The sequence below is a fragment of the Falco naumanni genome, chromosome 5 (assembly GCF_017639655.2).
Source record: "Falco naumanni isolate bFalNau1 chromosome 5, bFalNau1.pat, whole genome shotgun sequence".
Taxonomy (NCBI): domain Eukaryota; kingdom Metazoa; phylum Chordata; class Aves; order Falconiformes; family Falconidae; genus Falco; species Falco naumanni.
In genome coordinates, this window is record NC_054058.1 from 24,213,665 (window position 1) to 24,237,957 (window position 24,293).

Sequence of the window (24,293 nt, forward strand, 5' to 3'; positions counted from 1 at the left end):
ACCCTTATGACCCTATCTTTGCAATGTGCGCAAAGGAAAATGTTTTACATTTGTGTGCGTTTGATCCCAGGGCTGACCATTTGCTGTTTCCACTGCTGTCTCGCCTGTTCTGTGTCACAGTAGCAGCAGTCAGCACGGACAGTTTTGTTCAGATGCCTTGTTGTGTTTTACTGCACAATGCATAAAATGTAACCTGATAACACACAAAAGGGATTTGGCATCTTTGCTTTGTAGTGCGAACTGTGTTATTGTTATGGGCCATCCAAAATGTGAGTCAGCCTGTGGGGATACGGCAGTACAACACACCAAGCAGCCAGAGCTGGTGTGGGCTGAAGCAGCTTGGTTCAGCTCTGCCTGCAGATGTGCTGCTCTCCCTGCAGATGTGCTCTCCTGCTGGCGCTGGCTGCGACTCTTGCCTTTCACTTGTCCTCCTCTTTCGGAAGGACAAGCCATTCAGAAATGGCATTTGTGCTGCTTTCAGAACGACATATACCCTGTTGTACAGCAATTGGTTAAAGTTATGTGGCATGTGGTTTCATTCAGCTGATTTGGACTGTGCTGCAAAAGTCAGGCACACCCTGGCCTGACGGGAATCACGAATCCCCTTCTCAGCCAAAGACGCTCAAGCAAACATAAACCAGACTGGGAACCAAAAGGCCAATGGACTCTTCCTTTCAAAGCTCCCGAGACCCTTAATCCCCACGTATCCTTTTTCCAGATGCCCGATTGAAGCCCAAGTGATCGAACCCCAATTAACAGAGGGAGGGGAACGTCCAAGCACTGAGATCAGGATGCCTGTTCGTGTCACACATGAAGTCATTCACATGGAAACAGCGAGTCAAGATCTTAAGAGCCCCTTGAACTGATATATCTACAGAAAGCAGAAGGGACAAGGCCAGCAAGAAAGCCCAGAGAAAAGCTGGTTGCACAGACAGACCAAAGGAGGAAGAAATGGAGAGGTTTTAAGAGAGAAGCTGGTTTGAAAGTGTCTCGACTTGGGGAGGTCTGGTCCGCTGGGGCTTCAGGACAGCTGTGGCGAATCTGGTGGAGTGTGTTTAACATGGACATTGTTTTACCAGTGGGACCCTATGTTGCAATGCTATTCTCTTTAGAACAGTTAAAAACGCCAGAAAAATAAGATTTTTACGGTGACATTTCTCAGGCAATTTCCCATGTCCTCAGAACGCGGCTGGAGACTGGACACCGGGTAGAGCCCATTTCCTCCGGCATCGCAGGGGGCATGGCTCATCTTACGTCAGGAAGCAGTGACTCTCCCCTGCTCCCATGGGGACAGGGCCCACGTCTGGGTCTCACCAGAAATACACTCTGTAGGACGGCCTTTCTGACCTTTGCACAGTGAGGTTTTCCAGGGACATTACTCCATAAGATGTGATCCCAACATTGACTCAACAGTGGATGCTCATCTGGGATTCAGTCACTCAATAGCAATGTTTAAGTCACATTTACTTGGAAAACAGGCAGGAGAGAGATGAAGGAAACCGCTGACTACAAACACAGTTGCTGTATCTCCACTTACCTGACCTGTGAAGTCCTGGGCTAACTGGGACACTTCTGTGATTGACAGCCCTGCACCTTCACCACACAGTCCCAGCGATGCCCATGAGCATTGCCAGGACCCCCAGCAGGGTTGTTCCAATGGTGCAGGTGGGCAACACATGGGACTTCAAGCCTGGTGTCAGGGAACAGCCACACAGCCACTCAGCCCTCCTACCTGCCCCCTGCCCCTGCGCACGCAGGAGAGGACACCGAGCAAGACACACCAAAATTCATCGAAATGAAGACACGGCACAGAATTTTTAAATAATTTTATAATTTCCTGATGAACTTAGTCTGTGAATAAAAAAAGAAGAAAAAAAAATGAACAAAGTGTTTATATTATCAAGGCAAAGTTGAATATAACACATTTTCTTTGCAATTTCATTATTCTGTCAGTAACATGACTCCAGCAATAAAACACATACAAGTTGAAGGCAGCGTGCGCACTTGCATCACAGACATCAATGTCTCCCGCTGCTGTTATTTCAAAAAGGAATTCAAGTACACTAGATCCCATCCCCAAAGCCTGTCTGCCCCTCTGCTAAAGTGCAACATGTCTCTTCCAAAGCAAATGAGGGATCTGACTCTGTGGAGTGGATGGAGCAACCCACAGGTTTTTTTAACCCCACAAATGATTTGTGAACCATGTGTGGCTCTCCTCATTTACTGACTTGGAGGGAAACGGCAGTTTTAGTTTAGTGGGCTTGGAGCAGCATGTTGAGCTAGCACAGAAATTATTCCCCTGTTTGTGGTCCCGTTTGATTCAACCTCTTTCAGCATCTGAACAGATAAAGGCCTCTGCCACTAAAGCATCCCCAGATACACTGTAATGAGTGTGTCAGTAAGGGCCAAATGCAGCTGCCCCTGGGCAGGCAGGGAGGACAGAGACTTGGCCATGTCCACGGAGAGCTGGGAAGATGGGGTGGATTAAAGAAGCGATGTCTACCTGTAAAATCTGGCTCAAATTTGGCTTTTAGAGAACCACATTTTATGACAAATACGAGTGCACATGACTGATAGAACCATTTGTTGCCAGTTTCCAAATGGAAAAACAATGTTTTGAACAAAAAACCCCACCAAAACACCGAGAACCTAAGTGGAAATATCTATTAAAAGCAAAACTGATTGGCTTGATTTTCAAGATCCAAACTAGAAGTGCAAAGCGGGGACAAACAGCGTATGATAAATTTGATATAATACATTCATTTAATGAAATTCTTTACCTAGTCTCATAGGTAAAGCGATTTGTGTGGGGTTTTTTGCTTATGTTACATGCCAGTTTAGCCTCATGTTGTTCCTCTGAAGCACTGCAAGCTGTTGATGCAACTGCAGCAGAAGGTGGCTGCTAGTCTTTTCCTGTACCACAACCCGCTGAGCTGTGTGACCAATACTGGACACAAAGAAATAAAACTTTAATAATGGAACTACACACAACTACCTGCACCAGCCGATCTGCACTTGCATGTGTCCCTGGTATTGACCAGTGTGACTGAGAAGACAGGGAAAATTTGGCCAAAGCATTTGGCCCATTTACATCAGTGGTTCCTGTCTTAAGGGACACCTGGTGTTGATAACTGTGACCAGAGAAGATTGATTTCCAAAATACTGTGTCATTCTGCCCATTTCTGTATTATACGTGTACAGTATAAACCTGGGAAAGCAGGAATTTATACAGGGTTTGTAACATTTCCTAAGAGGCCAAACTGCCTTGGACCTCAAAAGCCTGTGAAAGGCAACTGTTTATAAGCCCACAAATCCTTTTCCATACAATCCCGAGAGGAGGAGTCATGGCTTTGTTGCGCCTTTACTTGAATTCCTTTTGATGAAATTTATTTTTATATATTTTTTAAAACACATCTTTTTCAGTTCTACTACTATCTTTTTTAATCCGACGACAGACACACATCGTTGGTAACTGCCCCAGCCTTAGGACCACACAGACAATATCGACAAGCAGAAAACAAAACAGGAAAAAAACACCCCTGAAAAAGTCAGGAGAGATACTGATGACGGGGTTACAGCACTCACCACACACACTGGAAAAAGTCAGGATTTCTGTGTTTATGCTTTTGACACTAAAAAGTTTTGAAAGAGTTTTTCTTTTTTTTTTTTTTCTTTTTTTAAAAATAGTCAACAGACACAGCCATTTTGTTCAGAAGGATCTGCTGTTGTGTAAGGTTCCTTCCATTTATGTGGAAAAAACAATTAAAAACATTATTTCGTTTAAACCCCCCCCCCCCCCCCCCCCACTCCTTTTCCTCGCCGTGCTGACAAGAGGGGCTGGCAGAGCTGGCCTCGCCAGGCGCGATGCCCCATGACGCCCCGTGCCCAGCCCTCCCCACCCCGCCGGCTTCGCTGGGGCAGTGTTAGTTATCCGCAGCCTTCTGCGCCCTCTCCAGCTCCCCTTTCAGTGCAGGTGTTGAGCTGAGTAACGGCTTCCTTTAAATATCAGACGCCTTGATTGTACTATTTCCCTTTTACATTTCATCGCAGTCATTTGAGGAATACATGTGTTACTTACGTAGTGAAATTTTTGCTTTAAAATGGTATCAGTGCGTGACTGCTCTACATCCTTTGTAAAGATCCCACCAGTGGAAACGATTGGCAATTAGTACAGCGGTGGGGACTTAACCCTGTCAACCTTTATCAGATGTCAAAATTTCCCAACAAATGGAGCACTAGCAGCAGAATGGGTGGGAATTACAGGGCAAAAGAAAAGAGGTTCCCCTTTTGCTTCAAAAACCAGGGTTATGTCTACGAGATTTATGACATAACTGCTCCCTTGTGCAAAATACTGAGAGCCCCAAAGTACCAGAAAATTTGCTAGAGAAGGGATATTCCAGCCATGCAACCAGAAACGGCACACAGAGTTTTGTGCATCACGTCAGACCTTCACCTTCTGTCCCCCGGACTTGGCAAAAATCAGATACTCCAAAGAGGGTTTGGCATTTTCTAGAGGGAAAACTGGTTAGAGGCAGTCAAAATGAGAGAGAACACTAGAAGCTTAGAGCTTCATTTGGGAGCATGCCAGGCAATTCTTCTTCCAATCACAAACAGTGTTCATGCCCTCGCCCTGCAATTTTAGTGTTGTAACATCCTTTTAGTGTTTTACATGAGGCTGGATTCAGAGGAAAATATATACTTGAACTCATGGATATCATGAACAAGCGTGGTTGGGGTGTCAGCTTTTACACTGTACATGGGCTTCAGGCTTCAGTTGGTTTTTAGCCCAAACCCAGCTAAAATGATCTATTTAATTTTCTACAGACAGCTCCTTAAGTCCTTACATCTTTCAGTTTCTCTACAGATGACAGCTTGAAAGAAAAAACTTTCACAGCTCCCATGGCAAACAGAACTTCATTCACCAGGAGAAGAAAAAGCAAGTTTCCCCGGGCTCTCTGGGAAGGGCCCCTGATTTCCGAGAGCTGCTGCATTGCAGGACCACTGTGCTAGGAAACTGCATCTGCCTGGCCGCTGACACTCGGGTATAAGGTTTTAAAAGAGCAGTGGTGGGTCAGGTGACTGGATGAGCATCGCAGTATGTGCACAGATACAGCCCTTCTGCCATGTGTCTGATAAACAATTTCATGATGGGTTACGATAGCAAAATGCCTTTGTTGCCCTAAGGCCCATGGTGCGGCACTCCATACAAGCAAAAAGAAAAAGCTTTCGCTGGTCGCGTTCAGCATTACGCTGTGGCCAGCAGCACCTCCCAAATCTCATAGTTCCTCCAGCTATTCACCACGACAAGATCTCGGTCGACACAGGATCAGCGATATTGCCTGCAATAGTTCAATGGAGATCAAGTCGGATCAAGTCTGTTCCTAAATGAGATCTGCTCTCTCCCTGAAAGCACTTTATTGAGGTCTAAGATCGATGTTTAAGATGGGAAGCCTAGAAGACCTAGAAGATAACAGCAGTTAACGAGAAAAATTGCAAAGGCCCAACAATCCAGATGGGAGGAACAGCAGGTGTGTGGCCGGGAGATAAAAGACCAAATGGCCAGCGTGAAAACTAGCCAGGCTTCACAAATCCTCTCGGGGAAGAGGCCGGGAGATGTGTAAACAGGGAGATTCACCTGGCTGCTGACGCATGGATGCTGCACATGCTGTCATGACAGCACCGTGTCTTTGGCTGGGGCATTTTCCACTCTAGAAACGCAGCCACAGGCTGAGTTAAAGACACAGAAGAGCCAGCACTTTCCTGCCCGGTGTGGGCAATGCAGTAAACCAAGGGAACTGAAGTGATAGCCTGAAGTGGCCACTCCTCGTTCCCATCCCCTCCCCCTGCCTGCAGCAGAAACGCTATCAAGGAGCATCTCAGTGAGAGGTTTACAAGCAGGAGTCATTTGAACCATCGATAAGGGGAATTCCACAGCTTCTCACAGAGGAGGGATTGTTTTACAGCAGGGAACCAGGGCAGCTGGAGATTTGACCATATAAGTTAATGAGATAGTCAGGAGTGGTGGCAGTGGTGTGATGATGTTAGGCTGATGGCTCTGATGCTTTTACAGGTGGCATTAAATTCCTTGAGTGAGTAATTAGGGGTGATGAAGAAAAAGCAAGAGGAAAGATTTCAAAACAACAGCTCCTATCGAAATGTGCTGACTCAAATAATGGGACCAAAGGGGTGGTTCTGGGGTGAGGCACGGCTCAGTGGTACGTACAGTCACTGTCTACGCGCCTTCCGGCGTTCCCCCCTTGCACACATTCGGGTTCCCATTACTCTCCTCATCCATGACAAAAAAAGCTTCAGGCACAGACTGCTACCACAGCAAGAACTAAAGCTACATTTCCTGATTTGCAAAGCACTGGCAGTTCAAAACATGGAAAAGGCGTGAGTCACCTCTCCTTTGGAGACGTACATATTTCTTCCTAGTGATCGCCACGGTTATGGGTCTAGTTCATTCGGCTGAATCATTATGGTAGAATGAATTGGGATGTGATTTTTTTAAAAATCAGATCATTTCCAACAGTCTACAGGTATTTAAGGTTTCAGTGTTACCCAATTTTCAGTGCTTGTTTGAAAAAAAGATGGTACATCTTCCCTTAAACTTTTGCTGATTTCCCTTCTATTGGAAGCAATTTGTCACTTCTAAAGATAAAAATAAGGCATGAAAGACCTACAGGGGAGCTGTGCTACAGATTTGAAAGGTGTAAGAAATGCAGTTTTCCTGAAAGTGCTTGGAACATTTTCCTTAGCATAACAGTTTAGTGACTGAGCTCAAAATGTAGTAAGTCACTGCGGGCTCTGAATGGGAGGTTTACTGAGAGAATTCATAATTAGCTAGTGACTAGAAAACTAAGTTTTCTTCCACTGCTGTGTTGATATTTGGTCTCCTTTCACCCTCCCCTCACTCTCTTAAGTAATATGAGAAAGCTGAAGGGGAACAACTCCTTTAAGGAGCACATGGGGACGTGTTAAAGGGTTCTGTCCTGCAGATGCCCCCAGACACACATAACCAATGGTAGCCAGGAAAAAACGTGTCTCCCCATTAATGCATAGTCCAAGAACGAACACCCAAGTCCTACTCATAAAATAGGACTCTGACTTTCTACCACAATGACAAACTGACCTGCTATTTCAGGTCATACTACCTATCAGCAGGGGCTTTAACGCGTGTCAAAGATGGATGGGAATGAGACTAAGGCCTCTCATATACATGTAAGAATTGCACTGGTTTAACTAAAGCTGTGATTTTATACCTATCAACTCAGCTGGGTGCCAACTCCAGCAGAGATGCTCTCTTTATAAGAATGGGTTATTGCTCTCAACTCAAATTCATTCTTCGTCAACCTAAGCTAAACCAAAATAAATTAAATTATCATTATAGTAAGAACTATATTACTGATTTACCTAACAGCTTTAAAATCACACTTTCAAGCTAAATGATGCAATTTTTTCATTTACAAAATGGCTAAGACTACTCTGGTGGCAGCTAGTGTTCACGAAGCTATGGCTTGAAAAGTTGGCAATGGACAAGCTATACAAGTTAAAGCTGGGAGCTGACCTGTTGACCACACCTGCTCGAAGGGAGAGAGCTCTCTGTAAAAATGAGAAACAGAACTATGATGAGAAACCTCGGCTAAAAAGTCCAAGAAACCAACAGATGAAAACAGTTACCTGAAAAAATGCTCCACTCAGCACTTCAGAGTCAGATCAGTGAACAATAAAAATCAAAGTAAACAGAAAGTACCAGTATGCCTACCTTGTTTCCCAGCTGCTAGATGAAGCGACAAACAGGAAGAAATAGGGAAACTTTCCCCTCTCTCTGTTATTTAAGAACGTAAGAAACATTGAGACAGGTAGCAAGACCTGAGCTAGCTAGCTGATGCTGGCCAAGCATAAGCCATAATCAGAGCACACTCAAGTTTGGTTTTAGCACTATGAAATTCAGGATTTCAGCTTTGGGAGGGGAGGCGGGGAGAGAGAAAAAAGCAATAAATGAAAGAAAGGCAAGGGCTACCCTACTGCAACCTCGTGGAGAACTAATGCTGCTTGTGTTCAGTGGATCCCCTCTTCTTTGCTCAGTAGACTTGGAAGAGCTCTGCTTAGCTGTATCCAAATGTCACCACCAACAAAGTCAATAGGGAATTGGATTCTTAAGTAAAAGGCAGTGAGAAAATGAATGAAAACGTGACTGATTAATCATAGTCTGGAAGAACCTAGAGAGCATCTAGTTTTTAGAGTTTTTTTTTTTTGCTTTTGTTTTCTTTGTAAAAGGTGCACCAGAAGTTTCTATTCCATTTTTTGTCTTTCACATTCCTCTCCCCTCTCATGGCTCCTTGGACTGACTGGGCTTGGCCACTGGTGGGCTGCTCCGGTGGGGCTAGTGGCCGAGGTCATGATGACTCCTCAAGTGCATTGACGACTTGCTCCAGGATGTCCGGGCAGTGATCTGCTATCTGCTGTAAGATGGCATTGGCAAACTCCTGCAGCTCTGCACTTTCCTTCTCGCCCTTTTCTAACTCATCACGAAGCTGCAAGAAACACACAGAGACATAGTCATTCTTTGCTATTAAACGTGTTCACTGTGTAACAAAGTCTGCCCTGCAGGCTCTGCGCTAAGATAAACCACCACTTTTTGAAAGGGAGTTTGCAGAGGTGAAACATGCTGGGCAGTTCCACGATCAGCATCTTCCCTTGGTGAATCCCTCACCAGAAACTGAATGCTCTCCTCTTTATTTATTTCACTTCTTCATTCTACATGACCAGGCTTGTGACCTTCCCAGTCAAGGCCATGTCTACATGGGAAAACAAACTGGCTTACCTACTCCTGCATAAGTTGTTCTATGACAAATATAAGAAAAACTTCTTCTGTAGAATGCTTTTCTGAAAGCAACTGTATTCCAGAAGCGATATAGCATTTTGCCAGTATGTTGACTACTTTGACCTTTATTCATGAACAACAGGATGTTTCATAGGTCATTACTTCAGAATTATCTCCTATACAAAATCAGTAGGAATATTATATAATTATACATAATACACCCAGTGAACCAGAATTCTGATTTTTCTGTGGAATTATTAATTTTCAGAAACTGTGCTTCCTAACTCAGTCGTAAGATGACTATACACCATTATGGTGGAACCTACACAATTTTTGTTTACTAACTCTGCATTTCCTGTTGGATCATTCTTTGGTTAGATTACTACAATCGGCTCAGAACAGGACATGGAACTTCAAAACTTTATCTTATTCACTCTGTTTACAGTCTATTAACTGTTTTTCCAACAAGTGTTACAAACCATGCCACGCAACATTTTGGAGTGTATGTGAACATAGTCTTTAGGTCCAAGCCTAATGCCATTGCCAGAATTAGGGGCCCACTGAGTCTTAATGAAGACCAGGAAACATCTGCCTTCAGTAACCTGTTTATTTGTCCAGCAACTGATAAAGTCCATGCTAGCCTGTGAACTGTGCAGAATCTCAAGTAAGGCTGTAATTTGTGCAAACATTTTAGGGATTACTGTACTCACAGTGGTCTAAAGAACTACAGAACAAGAAGAAGCAGCATCTCTTACTAGACAGATGACATAGCTGCGCAGATTGGATAAGCTTTCAAGCAGATAACTCTTTCACATACTATATAATCAAAAAACACTTTCTGTTTTTCCAATGATACGATTTTCTTCAAATAAATTATATTCCCTATGAATATGACAAGCATATCTGTAGCACGTACATACGCTTAGATGGATTCTGAAGTTTATTGCAAGCTTCTGCATCCAAAGTTCTTTGTCACTGTGAGCAGCTGTAGCAACTAGCTTATCTACACTCGAACCTTCTTTTAAATTTGGGTTTTTTTCCAGTATTATGTCAGTCCTGTAACATTTCTCATTCTTAAGTGATTAATATTTTTATTGGAACTCTACTGTGTTGATATATGATATGGAAAGAATGTCAAATTGGCATTTTTTGTCCCTGAAGAGATAACTGGTCATCACTATACACATTTCTTGATCTGTATTTCGTACTTCTGTAACACTACTCGTTGTAGATTTTAAAAAGAGAGAACTGTCAGGCAGCTGGACAACAGGGATTATTTCACCACTGTAAGAGCACAGCACAGTGGGAAAGGTTATACTTCTACAATCAGAATTCTACTCAGATACAACAGTATGTCTCTGTTTAGTGATGGCATCAAGCAAAGCATAGGAGATTGTTACTGCAAGAAATACTGCGTAAAACCAAACAGCCCAAGAATCACTAAAGAATAAATATAAATGCTTTTTAAGGAAGTTATGGTACAGACTTTGTAGACAAAAGTGAGAGAAAGGAAATTAAAAGGGTAAGCCTGCTACACTATTCCCTTTACTAGGCAGGGTAGCATATAGTAAATTATTTGGGCTTTGCGTGCTGAATGTTAGTTTAATGTGTTCTTATGTGCTTTGTTCCTACTGGCTGCCATACTCACAGAACAGCTATACGAATCTGAGAGGGGCTCATGCCAAGAATCACAATACAAAAGCAACCTGATCCTGCTCTGCGGAGTGACATGAGCCGGGGAAGTGGGGAAAACGAGAGGGAGGGGAGCACTCCAGGCTCTGTAAGGGCTCTCGGGGGAGAAGGGGGGGAATTCAACAGTAACCCATAATGGTTCAGGAACAGCACGCTGTGGATAGGCGATTAGCCTGGTTCCAACAGCCTAGCAGAGTTATTAGTTGGAAACTTGCAATGGATGGATAAGCCTAAAGCAGGACTGAAAGAGTCAGCACAGCCAGCTAGGAGCAGTGCTGGATTAAAAACCAGGAGAGTGGGTTTCAGGGACTACTTCTGACTCTCCGGTTGCTCAGCCTAGCGAAACCCCAGCGGTTCAGGCAGCCTGCAAAGCCCCTAACCGCAGGTACATTCACAGGACCGGTTTAAGCATTGAATCCTGAGGCAGGGCTGCCTGGCTTCTCGGGCCAGCGCAAAGACTTCACGGTGCCGTTCATCAGAAGGGTGGGAGGTCGCGGAGGCCGGGAGAGACAGCACAGCAAGTAACAGGAGAAGAAGCCAACGATGTCATTCTGCTTTTCTTCATCCGGCTCCTGCAAGGGGCCTCGCTCCCGGCCCAGAGGAGAACCAGGAGAGGGCAGTGTTAGCAGGGAAAGCAGGGCACGGCTCCCTGCCGGCCCCGCACCACCACCTGCCCGGCCAGCGTCCCTCCAACAGCATCCCTCCTCCCGGCCTTCCAGCCAAATGCTCCAGCTGAAGCTCCAGGAAAGGACAAAGCAATTAAATAATCCCACATAGAAGCAGCTCAAAGAGATTAATCTTCAAAACTGAAAGGAGGTTGGTGGACGAGGGAGAATCCTGCAGGATGTTGTCTTCAGCAGGGCAGTAATGCAAAGTCGGTGATGTCCCAGTTTCTCGCTGCACTAGTCAGCATTTATGTATTTATAAGATTCCTTATAAAATCAAGGTAAGCCCAACAAAATAAGCCCATGCCAAAGCTAAAATAAATCACATGCAATCAAAGAAAAGTAGCCAACTTAACCAGATGAAGACAACATTTCCAAGAAATAAGTTTTTGACCATCAAGAGCCCAAAACGAGACAGCTCCGAATGCTGAAGGCCAGCAGTGCTTTGCAAATTAGTGCAGACAGAAAGTCTACACAGCTGGCTGGCAGATGTCTGTGATGAAATGTCTGAAAAAAAGTAGCAATGATAGCCTTGTGTTGAGTTTGCTAGCTTCAGAACATCTAGGTTTAATAATGTGATTTCTACTTAAACAAAGACATCTTAATTGACTATGTGGCTGGCTGCAGCATTTCTGTATCATGTATGTCATCTCCGTTCACGTCATTCCTTTCAGAAACAGCTGTGACCAGCATACGTCACTCCTCATTCAGACAAGCTCCTTAATGGGGAACATCCCGTTCACCATGGTTTAACTTGATCCACCTAGATGTTCGGCAGTCCAAATTTTAGGGAAGTTTCTTCAAAAGTATTACTATCAATTCTGCTCCTGGTTTCCCGTATTTTCTTCTTCTGAATGTAAATGAAAATGGTGTTATCTTCCCTGTGCCGTTTTTATAAAAAAATAGAGGAGTTTTAACAGTCCTTTTTTTGTTGGCACTTTCAGCTGAGGATATGAGGAGATTCACGCACTTGCCTCATAGAAATGACCAAAAAAGAGAAGGCAAGGCCAGATATATTTGCCTAGCTGATGACAAGTAAAAGCAGACAGCTCAGAAAGTAAAGGACAGTAAGGACCTCAGAAGTGCTTCATAGTATTCATACTTTATCTTTCGAAAGAAGAACAGAAAGGACCTTCAGCATCTCAGGGGAATGGAAGCTTGCAGATAACCTGCAGTAGATTCAGACACCTTTCAACACTGCTGCCTTCCTTCCTGGGTTTAGAGTAAGTCACGATAGAAATACTTTTCCATTTATAGTTAAACTCCATCAGTGAAAAAAATCTCAAGTGGTTCACCATGAAGGTAGCTGGCATTGTGCTTCTCTAGTCCAAGATATTCTAGAACTTATTTAAAGATTAATTGATGTTCAGAGGGAAGATAACTTCATTGTTAATAGGATGCTATGGTTTTATATGCACACTAGGTGAACTGTGGTGCTGTTCCACAGAACCTTTGTGGCCTTTGCTTATGCCATAATGTAAACAAGGAAATATTAAGCTAAGATCCTTTAAAATTTATTTAAATGGAGGAGGCTTACTCCCCAAAGTGTTATTTTCCTGTCATTAACAATTCCACAAAAACAGTGATGAAAAAAGGCAAACAAAAATAAAGTAGTGTTTAATCTCAGGCTATGGACAGTAAAAGTGAAAAAAGAATATGAGAGCAGCACCAAAAAAAAAAGAAGTTAACTGCGGGACTTCTGCAAGGCTACAACACTGGGATCTGGAATTACATTTTTACAAAGTTTAGGGGTTTCTGGATCAGGCTATGGTTAATCTGAAAAATACATTTAGTAACACAAATAAGCATCAAAAAAATTCATCTGATTTAATCTTAACCTTTGTTTTGTCTCAAGTTAAACTACACTGTATCTCAGGCAAATGGTTAAGAGCTTTTGCATCTTCCCAGACCAAGCAGCGTAACTGTGCGTGTTTGAAGTAGTGACAGCCAATTACATACAAACCTTTATTTCTAATTACAGACTTAAAAAAGGTCCAAAAGAAAGGGTTAGGAATATGGAAATCCCAGTCTGCCAAGCTTCAAACAAACAAAAATTATGTAGACCCTTAAATAGTTTTGCTCTATCTGGAAATATTTGGGTTTATGTTAGCTTTTCCAAAATATTTAAAAACATATGCATTTAAAAATTAAAGTAAAATTTCAGATTAAACATTCTGTCTTGTCTTTTAAAATAATGCAAACTTTAAAAATATTTTAAAATATATTCAAATGCATTTGGATAAATTTTACAGCCACTTTTGAAAAAACCCTGAAAAAAATTGTTGAGGGCTCTTGCACCATATATTTGAAATAACTTTGCACATGGGATTTACCTGGCATTCCTGAGCATCTCTAAGCTTTGTGAATAGCAGAAATATTATTATTTCTTTGGTAATGAATGAACTTCAGAATTATATAAATGAGAGGAAGGAACAAAGTAAATGCCAGTAAGTTGTACTTTGCATTTGAATGGAGATATTTTCCTGCAAATCCTGCACTTGCAGATAATATGTCCATCCTCCAGCAATAGCAGCAGTCATTTCAGTCAGAGGACGGTTTTCTGTTCATGTAAATTGTGGTGTACATTATACAATGAAAATTCATGCTGCTATAGTGTATGAAAGTTGTTATACTGTGGCTAAGCAGAACAAATAATAATCGCTGGCTGTAACACAGGGCTACCTGCTAGGGCCAGGCCCCACTGACCTAAGCATGCAAAATAATGGCAAACCCCACAACCCTAATCCATACCAACCCACAACTCTGCATCTGAAAGGGACTGTGAAAAGAGTCAGGCAGCTACTTCTCCTGGTTTCAGCCGCAATGCATTAACCAAGGTGTCAGTTTACTCTCTCGAAGCCGGACTGCTAGATGCTGCCAGAATTACTCTGATGCACACCTCATGCTGGGCTTGTACGTTGCCCTTTGCTTTCTCTGCTGATGTACCAAGCCTCTGGGTCCCCACAGGGACTCTGCCCGTTCAGTCAAGGCAGTACCCCATTGCCACAAACACAGGGAAAATTCACCTGTCTGCAAGGCAAATCTTAAATACCTCCCTTACATGTCCTAGCTGATGAGTTTCAAAACTTTTAAACTGTTGAACAGAGAGTAGGCAGGCAGCTGTGGTTTTGTACCTGCACAGCACAAAACAGAGAAGAAAGGCCAGCGCAGGAAGTACTTCAATGACGTGATGAAGTTACACGCATCCAGTTATTTCAAGATCAGAGCTGGAGCCCTGTCTACTCTTTCCACATTACTTACTTCTCTTCAAGAGAAATTTCTGTCAGTTTTCTTTATTACGAAGTCACGGAGAATCCTGTTAGTGCTGAAATTGCTGTCAGATATTCCAGGAAAGAAACTTCCATGGAATATTTTGGTAATAACTCAGGTTGGTACACCACCTGTTTGTAGGAACTGCTTGAAATGAGACGTATCACACACACAAAATCCACTTGCCCATGTCCTGAAAGCCACGTTTTCCCCTTTATATCGCTTTTCAAGTTAGGAATAGTTAGTATTACGGATTGATACTATACATTTTAATTAAAATTAGCAATTCCATGCACAAATAATAATGGATAGTTGCATTATGGATATGGTCAATTTATGGATAATGTTTGTGACCTCATCCAGTATTTAAAAACTATGACACTGATCCTAAGTTCTCATCTTCACCCAAAACATTAATTTAATATAAAAGTTTGATAAATTGTAATAATTTTAGAGAGTCCCTATATCCATTACTGTCTCAACTAAACTCAGGAAATACATTTGCACACGAAGGATATAAATTGTTGCAATTGTTACTTCTAATTTCTAACAGAGACCAGAAGTGGGCTGTTTAACTTTAAATACATTATGCATTCCCGTAAGATTACAAATTAAAAATAAATGACATAAATCAGGTGGGGAAGATAACAAGCTAATGGAAGAGCAGTCAGAGAAGGAAGACAGGGTAAACTCTGAAGTAATAGAGTAATTTAGAATGACTAAATGCAAAACATGGCAGAGAATTTCTTTACAGAAACTAAATGAGTAATTTCGCATAGATGATACAGAAGCGAGAGCACAAGTGGAATCTGAATAAAGTAGGACACAGGATGTTTATAAAATCACTATTTGTAATTTAGAGTAAACTTTATACCACTTACGGTATTGTTTGTATAACAAACCAAAATGTGTTTTTAATACTTTCAAAATTCAGCAAGCATATATGCAATTTTACAATGGAATTTGAAAGCTATATACATGAAGTCTGGTGTCCTTTCATACAAAAAGCTCAACATTAACTTTGCCGAGAGTAAAATGTGAATTATGTGTGATGTAAGTTATGCTCCTTGGAACCAAGCCATGACTATTTAGCTGATCCAGCAGGTTGGAGTGATACAGTGAAGCAACATTATCACCTTTTTCCTTCCTCTGCTGCGAGCAGTTGAGCAGAAGAAACATTCCTGGTTTCTTGGGAGAGGATTTGTAAGCAGGAATCCCTAGATGGCCTGTGCTTTGGCTGAAGCTGCTACACAGGGAGAGGGAAGACAACTTTTCTTTACTACAAAGGCTCTTCTATGACTATAAAGATTTTTCCGAAGCGCCTCTCTGTGTAACTCACAGCCAAAGCAGTCGAAGGTGCAACACTGTGTTAGCAGTGGGGTGAGACAAGCTCCCACAGCAGGTGTTTTCTGAGAGAGTATCTCATGGAAATGTATCTGCCCAGGTCTCAAAGGCTGCTGTTGATGCCCAGGTCACAATGTAAATGTGGCTAGAAACACCTCTGGGGAAAAAGGAACTTATCAGCTGTGCGGGGAAAAAATGGTGCTTGCCAGCCAGCAGAACTGGCAGGACCCTCAGTAGCCTGGATGAAGCCAGGACATGTTGGACATGGCTGGGAAGAGCCACTGACAGCTGGGAGCCAGGGAGCAAAATGCCTTCTCCTCCTCCTCTGACGGTTAAGAAAATAATTTTAATCAGATAGGTCCTCTTCTGTTGGAAGAAATACTTTTTCAGAATGACTGTCACTGTAGGACCCATTGCAAATAAGAAGCTCTCCATAACATGAGGTTCTGCATATTTTAGAGCTGGATTTGAAGCAGTAAGAAACATTTGTAATAGTGCTTAAGCTATTAATGGAATGCTGTTGCCTACTACTATCTGGTTGTTCTGTTTTGTTGTCTTTTTTTTATTTTCTTGTATTGCTGCCTTCCAACCACACCACAGAACACCAGTACCACCATACTTAAATGATTTTCAGCAAGTACCTGTTTCAACTCCATTTTTTCCTTTTGTAAAGGTAAGAGAAAAACAAAACCCAAACTATAAATAAATATGTGGACCATATCATTATGTTCTTAATGTCATTTCCTTTCATACAGAAATAAAATCCCTCACTGAAAGGCAACTATCTGAAATGTGAAATGTTGCAGTAGTTCTACAGAGCCCAAGAATATTAACATAATGATACGTTTAAGACAAAGTGAAAGAAAATATTGTATTTAATAGAAATTGCTAGGATAATGCAGTTATTTGTGATGAATGAATGGAGTTTTTATTTCTCAGTGTTGAGACTTGGAACATTCTTCCTTCCTTCTGGTAACTTCAATTTTTTAATAAGAAAGGTTGAACAGGACACGAACCGGTCAAAGAAGGACAGTTCCAGAAACACTGCTGGTTAACTTCTTTGAGGACACTGGGTCAGAACTACTGACCCAAAAGAATATTTTCCACCACATGAATAACTTAATGACATGGTTCCAAGCACTGTAGATACTTTATTGTCCAAAACTTAAGTCTAGTATACTAGTTTAGATTAGGTTTTGAGATATCATATACTCATAAAATACTGGCTTCAGGCCTTCATTACAAATGGACCACAATTTTATTGCAGCAAGTCAGCTTCACAAAATGTCTTTGATAAAATGCCAGCAAAGAATGGTATAGCATCTTGGCCCCATATTCTGATTAAAATCAACTGAAGTCACTAAGGGCTATAGCTGAATTTAATGGTAGCATAAAGAAACTATTATACATGAGAGATATCAATTATCAGTCAAACTCTGAGAGTCCACAAAATTATTTATGTGGCAACACATTCTCCTTAGAACCATGATGTTGATGCTGGCAGATGCTTTTCAAACAACTTGTACATTAGTTTCTGTGGGTCACTGTGGATGTGCTGGAAGAGTGAAAAGCTTACATCTACTTCATACACTAGTTTTACCTACCAGAAGAAGCCACAGAAAACTCCTACTATGTGCAACTGAGCCTCCCCAGCAGGTCTGAGACACCTACACGGTATATTGGCTATGATGAAACACAGCAGGACCAACCTTTGCCAGTAATAGTTGCTGCAGTGAGAAATCACAGCTCCAAAAGCAGCAGTATGAAAATGATTTCTCAACTATTTATCAAAAACCCCACCAAACCAAAGTAAATAATCTCATTGGTGAGAAATGGATACATTGGCATCATTCTTAAATATTATTGGTGTTCAGTGAAATGTATCCTCCCTAATCATGTTAGCACTTCTTAACACTCAAGAGGATTAATTTTTTCCCACTGAGGCTTGTGAAGCATTATCTACAGAAGATCATATTAGAAGGGACAGGAGTGAATTTAATGCACTGGATTTGAAGTAATTTACAAAACTCATTAAAATTCCAAAGATGCAAAATGAGTATTCTGTGATGGGCTTCTGTGAATCTGGAGTGCTGATTCCCACCCCCCATGGGAATCCTTTAAGCACAAAGGAAATTCCACAGTTAGAAACAGAAAAGCTCCACGACTTAAATGAAAAATCTGCTTTGTAAATTGAAATATATCATTAGTTTGTGTTTTCAACTGAAGCTTGCTAAATACAATCTCAGTGAGTATGGGAAAGCAGAAGAGACTGCTACATTTTATTTTAGCAGATGCTAGTTATGCATGGGAATCACAAATGGAGTAGCAAATTTAAAAAACTGTGGCGACAGCAATGCAGAATTAAGACAATAATGGGAGGGGATGGAAAAATACATTTTTTCCTCTTCTCCAGGACAACTTAGATAATACTTTTTGTCACAATTTATACTTAAATGCTTTCTTTACTCTGTAATCCATAAATGTTGCTAATGAACTAGGAAAGTTTGAATTAGCAATATTATATTTTTTTAGACCAGTAAACAGAACTGGAAAAAACAGATGCTCTTTTGGGCTGATTGTCTATTCAGAAGAACCTGCCAAAGAAAGCCTTTTCTGTTTTCTTTACCTACATCTCTTGATAAAATAGAAGACATCACCTACCCTCACAGGTCCTGATTATATTCAAAGACCATCACAGCTATAACAAACCAGTTAGTTTATTTCAGGGATATCCAAGCTTTGTCCACATCCAGCCTTTACTTTTGTTTCCAGAGGTGCCTCCCATATGTACTACAGGGTTTGTCATCCACTGCTTCATCCCAATCTGACAAAGATAGAGATCAACTGTCCTTTACCATCAAGGCCCTGTTACAGGCATATTTACCTCCAGAGATCTGCTCTTCTTTCTGAATTGTTACACATGCTTCTGTTGGCTTCCAGTAATTTGGCTGCTGAGCTGCTCTCTCCAAGTTTTGGATTAAAATTGGCTCAAGACGGTGTTCACTGACCTGCAAATGCACTTTTAACTATATAGGCCTTAGACTAGTTTGTGTGCATGCTGGATAGAGTTTGATATAGACATATGAAAGTGAATAATTCAGTGAAAGAATTGGTATTATAATCCAAAGTCAGGGTCAAAAAGACAAAATCAGTCACATTTATTTCTGGTACAAGTTCCTTACAGTAGTGTAACTAAAAAAAAACAAACTCAAAAGCATTCAATAATATAGGAGTAAAATTTAAAAACCCTGAAATGAGAAATAAGAAGAAATGAGAAAAAAAGGGTTGTAGGGAATGATGAATTATAGTCCAAAATCAAGAGATAAAAACAACCAGCAAAGGGAATAAGGAAGGCAAGACATCACTAGAGCTGGGAAAAAGGAAGATTATTTCAGTAGTTGTTCAGTGGCTAGATTAATGGTCTCTGTAGAGACTTTATCGGACAAGCTTTTATTAAACCTTTTCAATTCTGTATTCCAAATCTCCTGGAAATACAGTGTTGGACTTCTGAAATCACTGTGTGTGTGTCTATGTGTGCATAAGTGTGGGGGTATTGCATCTAGTACACTGGGTCCAAATCTTGATTTAGGTATCCAGATAAGGTGGTAAGCAGAAAAAATTACTGGCAGAACTTACTGTAACAGAAGGTAAGGACATCGTATTCATTTACATGAAGTGACTCATAAAAATGTGCTAATTAAAATATAAATGGTTACTGTCATTAAAAAAATATTTAAGACCTCTGTGACTACAGTAAGTTATAAAGAGCAGCTAAAATTTGTTAAGAGGTAAAACATGGCAAAAGTGGTATCTTGCAGTTTGATTTCCCACGAGTGTGTAGATGCATGGCCTCAAATACAGCTAAAAGAACAGATCAGATTCCATAATAAGTGTCAGTGATACAAAAAATTACTGACTCCTCCGATCAGCTCAAGAGTGGAACATTGCTACCTGTTTTCACCACTTACAGAATGGTTTCCCAACGTTTCGGTGTGGCACATCAGTAAGACCTACATCAACAGTTCAGGCCCTTGTTCAGAACTTCAGATGACACACTCACCTGCTCTGGGGTCATCTTCTGCAGCTCTTTTTCCCAAGCTGCCCGGTCATCATCCAGGTGGTAGGAAGCAGGTGGGGTGAGTCCACGCAGAATCAGGGGATCACGGTCATGGCAGAGGGCTGTCAGATGTCCAATGTACAACTTCAACTTGCTGCGATTCTGATCAAGTTCTAAGAGGGGTTGAATTATCTGCAATAAGAGAACAGAAACAGTGAGGAACAGCCTGAGACCCAAGCATTGGTGAAGGCAAAGACCAGTCTCTAAATTACAATCTTGTTCAGCTTCATACTGGAAGGAACTTGAACACCCTCTCTCCCTCCCAGTACTGCCATCCCATGACCCAGCAACCATCTAGCTGAAGCAGAAAGAAACCAAGCACACTAGGGGAAGGAGGTGTGGTGATGACAGCTGTCCGATTAATATAGGAAATAATGATGATATGGGTGAAAAATGAAACAATATTAAATTGAATGCATTAACTCTTCTGACTATCCAGCAGTGCTTCAGTCAACTATTTCAACTCCCTGCTTTAGGGAAAATTAATTTTTCTGATAACAGGTGTCTGTCCACAACTAAGGCAATGGCAATGTAGATTTTAACTCATTTTGCCAACAAACATTTCATTGTAACTTAAGTATGCAATAAACATGTTCTTACTAAAGAGAATGGTTTAAAATGATGCCAAGATGTGGCACTTAGGGACATGGTTTAGTGGAGGACTTGGCAGTGCTGTGTTAATGGCTGGACTCCGTGATCTTAAAGATCTTTTCAAATCTAAACAATTCTGTTATCCTATGATTCTACTTTCTAAGATGAATGTACCTCTACTGTAGAAATTGGATAGAGACATATCTTCACCAGAAAGTTAACATACAGTTTTCTATAATCTTTTCTAAAGTTAAGATATAGTCTTCTGTAATTTTGAAAAGGCAATGACCTTCATTTATTATACAAACCAGGTTCTATACAATAGACTACAAAACTAAAATCAAAGGACTTTAATAAGTACTATTTCATTTTCTTATACTTTACCCAATCCACATCTAATCCTTGTTCAATGCAATCCAAACTGAAGTCATCCAGTTCTCATAAAAAGGGTCTGAAGAGCCATTTTTCATTTGTTTTACAAAAATACAGAGCTCAAGTGCATAAATACATACCAGGAATCCCTCACTATGCCCTCCCACAAGAATACTGCTTCATATTGTTCTAGGTGCTTGTGGGCATATATTCAAAACTGCAGTAATACAAATCTCAAGGGTTTACGGTTGATGAAAAATTAAGGAAGAATTGGGCTTAGTGCCTCTGTTCCATAAAATGAGGTGCTGAAGCCACAGGCACTGATGTGCACCAGCTAGGAGAGCTGGAAAGCATTGCCACAATAGTGGCAACTTGTCTTTGTGCTCCTGGGCAGGGGCTGCACCTGCTGTTTGTTAGTGGGCCAGGGATATCTTTTCAATGGGACACCTCTGACCCTGCTAATGAATAAGGAGTGAGATAATCTCTGAGTCAACAGAAGCAGGGTGCTGGCTACTTTCAACAAAGACTCTGGCTTCGACCCCTTTTAATAAGGCTGTCAGGGCTCACTTATTTTGCTTCTAACACTGTTCTATGTAGATTAATTTCTGTAGAGTGAGAGGATCTGAGAGCCATGGCTAAGCAGCTAACTAATGTCAGGCTCCTTGTCCTCCACTCGGCAGCCTACAGCAGAACATCAGGGTGGCAGCAGCTACAAAAAGCCACGGTAGAGGAGACAGACAAGAAACCTGCAGAGAGAGTGAGCTCGTGGGCCTTATTAAAATCCCTATTGCTATGTGCAGCCTTGGGGCAACATCTGTTTGCAGATATAAATACACATATCAAAACAATGGTTCGATGTATGAAGATTGCAAACTGCAGAAGGGAAGAATAGCCTGCTCTCCTGCATACAGGGCAATAGGAAGGGATGCTTCAGTAGCACCAACACACTAAGCACACTGTATTTAGCCTATTACATCCCAGCAGCTTTGGTTGTTTGCTGAATTGTGCTATTTACCCCTATTTCTTATAATCTGAGTTACCTAGGTTACAATCTGGAAGTGAACCGCCTGTGCAGGTGAAGAAAACTGGTGATTCTAATTTAACTGATGTCTTTCCTATCTGTCTTACTATTCTGTTTGCCCACAGAGGGTACAGTGATGTAATATCACATCTTAAAAAAATACTGTTTTGTAAAAATGTGAAAATTAAGGAGTCAACGTCTAATAACTAGCTGCCTGATCAATGCAGTAGCTGCCTTGTATTCTTTTCAGATACTGCAGTGTATCAAATATCCACCAGATGTGCAAATTCCAGTCTGAAAAGAATCTGACTTGCAAACCTTCCTGGTTATTCTTTGTGAACAGAAACCCTCCCCGATAAAGCAGCATTATCTAGCAAGAAACGATGGAAGATTTTCATATAACAGTGGAATTGGATTGCCCAGGGACAAGTCCCCTTTTGAAACACATTCCTCCTGTACCCTTCCCCCTTACCTCAAGCTGGAAACAGGCCAAATGAGGCGTGTGAAAGTTCTTAACTAGCAGCCTTCCCAAAGCTGTTCACAGAGCAATCATTCCTCTCACTTGGGATCCATTAAACCCTGCCAGTCAAGTAGGAAATGCCCTTATATCTGCGTTCCTGCCATATCTAATTTGAACTAGCCACTTAGCAAGGGGCACTGTGCTTCCCACACAGCAGAGCTGCCACTGCCTTATCTCAAGAGGGTGTAAGAGCATTTGCTAAGTGGAAAGGCAGGGCAGTGCTGGATTCATAAACCACATCGAGTTCTCATGATCAGCTCAGAGCTGCAGAGCTTTCTAGGAAAACAACGGGTAAGCAGACCAAATCCAGGAATATCTTCTAAAGCAGCCCTGATTCATTAATTGCCCTGATAGGTTTAGGTCATCCTCATCAATGCGTGGAATGAAGTCTGCTTAATGTACCCTCAAGTTCAGAATATTGCTAATGGCCAGCTAAGTTTGACAACGTGTTTCACTAAAAAAGGCAATCACTACAACTCTGAAGCAGAAACATGAAATGCCTGACAAATCTCTGATACAAACCCAAACCATCTCCACCAACTGATAAAGACATTTGGGAACATATTCCAAAACACATTCAACTTGGAAACAACATGTTCTGGTTTCTTGAGATTTCACAGATATATATTTTTTTTATCTTTGAGCATGACAAACATGAATCTAATTGTAGTTTTGCAAGTCACTGGGGCAAAAAAATGCTTTAGAATGAAATCAATACTGCTTCTTCAGTGACAGCCCTGCTGTCGCTGTACAATGGTCAGCTGAAATATGAGTAACTGTATTTAGAAGTTTTTTTATGATAAAGAGTCGGCATTTAAATATGTATATATGTGCTGCATAGATAAGAAAAGGTCCTTGTAATGGAATGCAGTTTCTATCTAAATGTTTGGTCACGTTCCCTGTGAAAGATGAATACATAGAGATGGTGGTGTCCAGAAGTTTGTCCGAGCAGTGTCTAATGTAAATACACAAAAACATGTAGGTGGTTATATGAAAAAGAAAACCAGCGAATGAGTGGTATAAGTGCAGCAGCAATGATCTGAGACAAATGTAATATTGACTTTCCATAGATGTCTGCAGAATAAAGTATGGTTTTAATCAATGTGTAATAGGAGTCATTCACCACAACCACCAACTTTAAATTATGGGTTCTCCAGGCAGAAGGGCTCATGACCTGGTCACCTTTCTCCCTGCTAACACTTCCTTCTTCTCTGAAGGAAGCAACCACTTTTCTTTTGCAGAATCAAATAATTAGCTTGACTTAGTTAATTTCTGAGAATACTTTCAAATTTCTATTTAGTAATAAAGCTGCAGCTCCCGTTTTGAAGAAAGTCTTATATGCACCCCTAAAAGCTAGTCTGTTTTTCCAGCTACATCAGCTGATCTTGTAAAAGTTATCTTCTTACACAGCTTGCCTTACTTATCAGAATCATGTATCAACATGCATGTTGATCGTGGATGAACAGCAGTGATCTTATTCTTACAGATAGGTGCCCGTGCTTTCTCTGAGCAAGCAAAAAAAAAGGAGAAAGAAGCATCTTCTTGACACAGCAATATAAATACAAAGTGCCATATGTACACTTGGTACTGGCTTGACTGCTGTCATACTCTCCTATTAGCTTGACTGTCCTGCTGCACATACGCTGCATGTATATATTCACTACATAATGCTAAACAGCAGTCATGCAGATAAGTGGTCTTCATTCTGCAATCAAATAATTTAGTAGATTATCCTCAACTTATGCATAAATCTTTAAATATTTAAGAAAAATCCGTGAAACAACAGTTACATCAAGAAGAAAATAAAAAAGAACTGACAAGTGGTGCTGGGGTCAAAGTAAATAATGAGGTCAAATTTTCACTGGTTTTGTATC

The 24,293-nt window shown here is 41.3% G+C and overlaps 1 protein-coding gene across 5 annotated transcripts in view; it reads right to left on the minus strand.

Moving 5' to 3' along the window:
- Positions 1-1,814: 1,814 nt before the first annotated feature.
- The window catches only part of ERC1 (ELKS/RAB6-interacting/CAST family member 1), a 311,152-nt gene continuing 288,673 nt past the window's right edge, over positions 1,815-24,293 (minus strand). For all 5 annotated transcript variants that reach the window (XM_040594870.1, XM_040594868.1, XM_040594867.1 and 2 more), the window contains 2 exons: positions 19,859-20,047; positions 1,815-8,537 (listed from right to left, as the gene is read on the minus strand). In XM_040594870.1, coding sequence (XP_040450804.1) covers positions 8,400-8,537; positions 19,859-20,047 — 327 coding nt within the window. In that variant the 3' untranslated portion in view covers positions 1,815-8,399. The remainder of the gene's footprint in view (positions 8,538-19,858; positions 20,048-24,293) is intronic.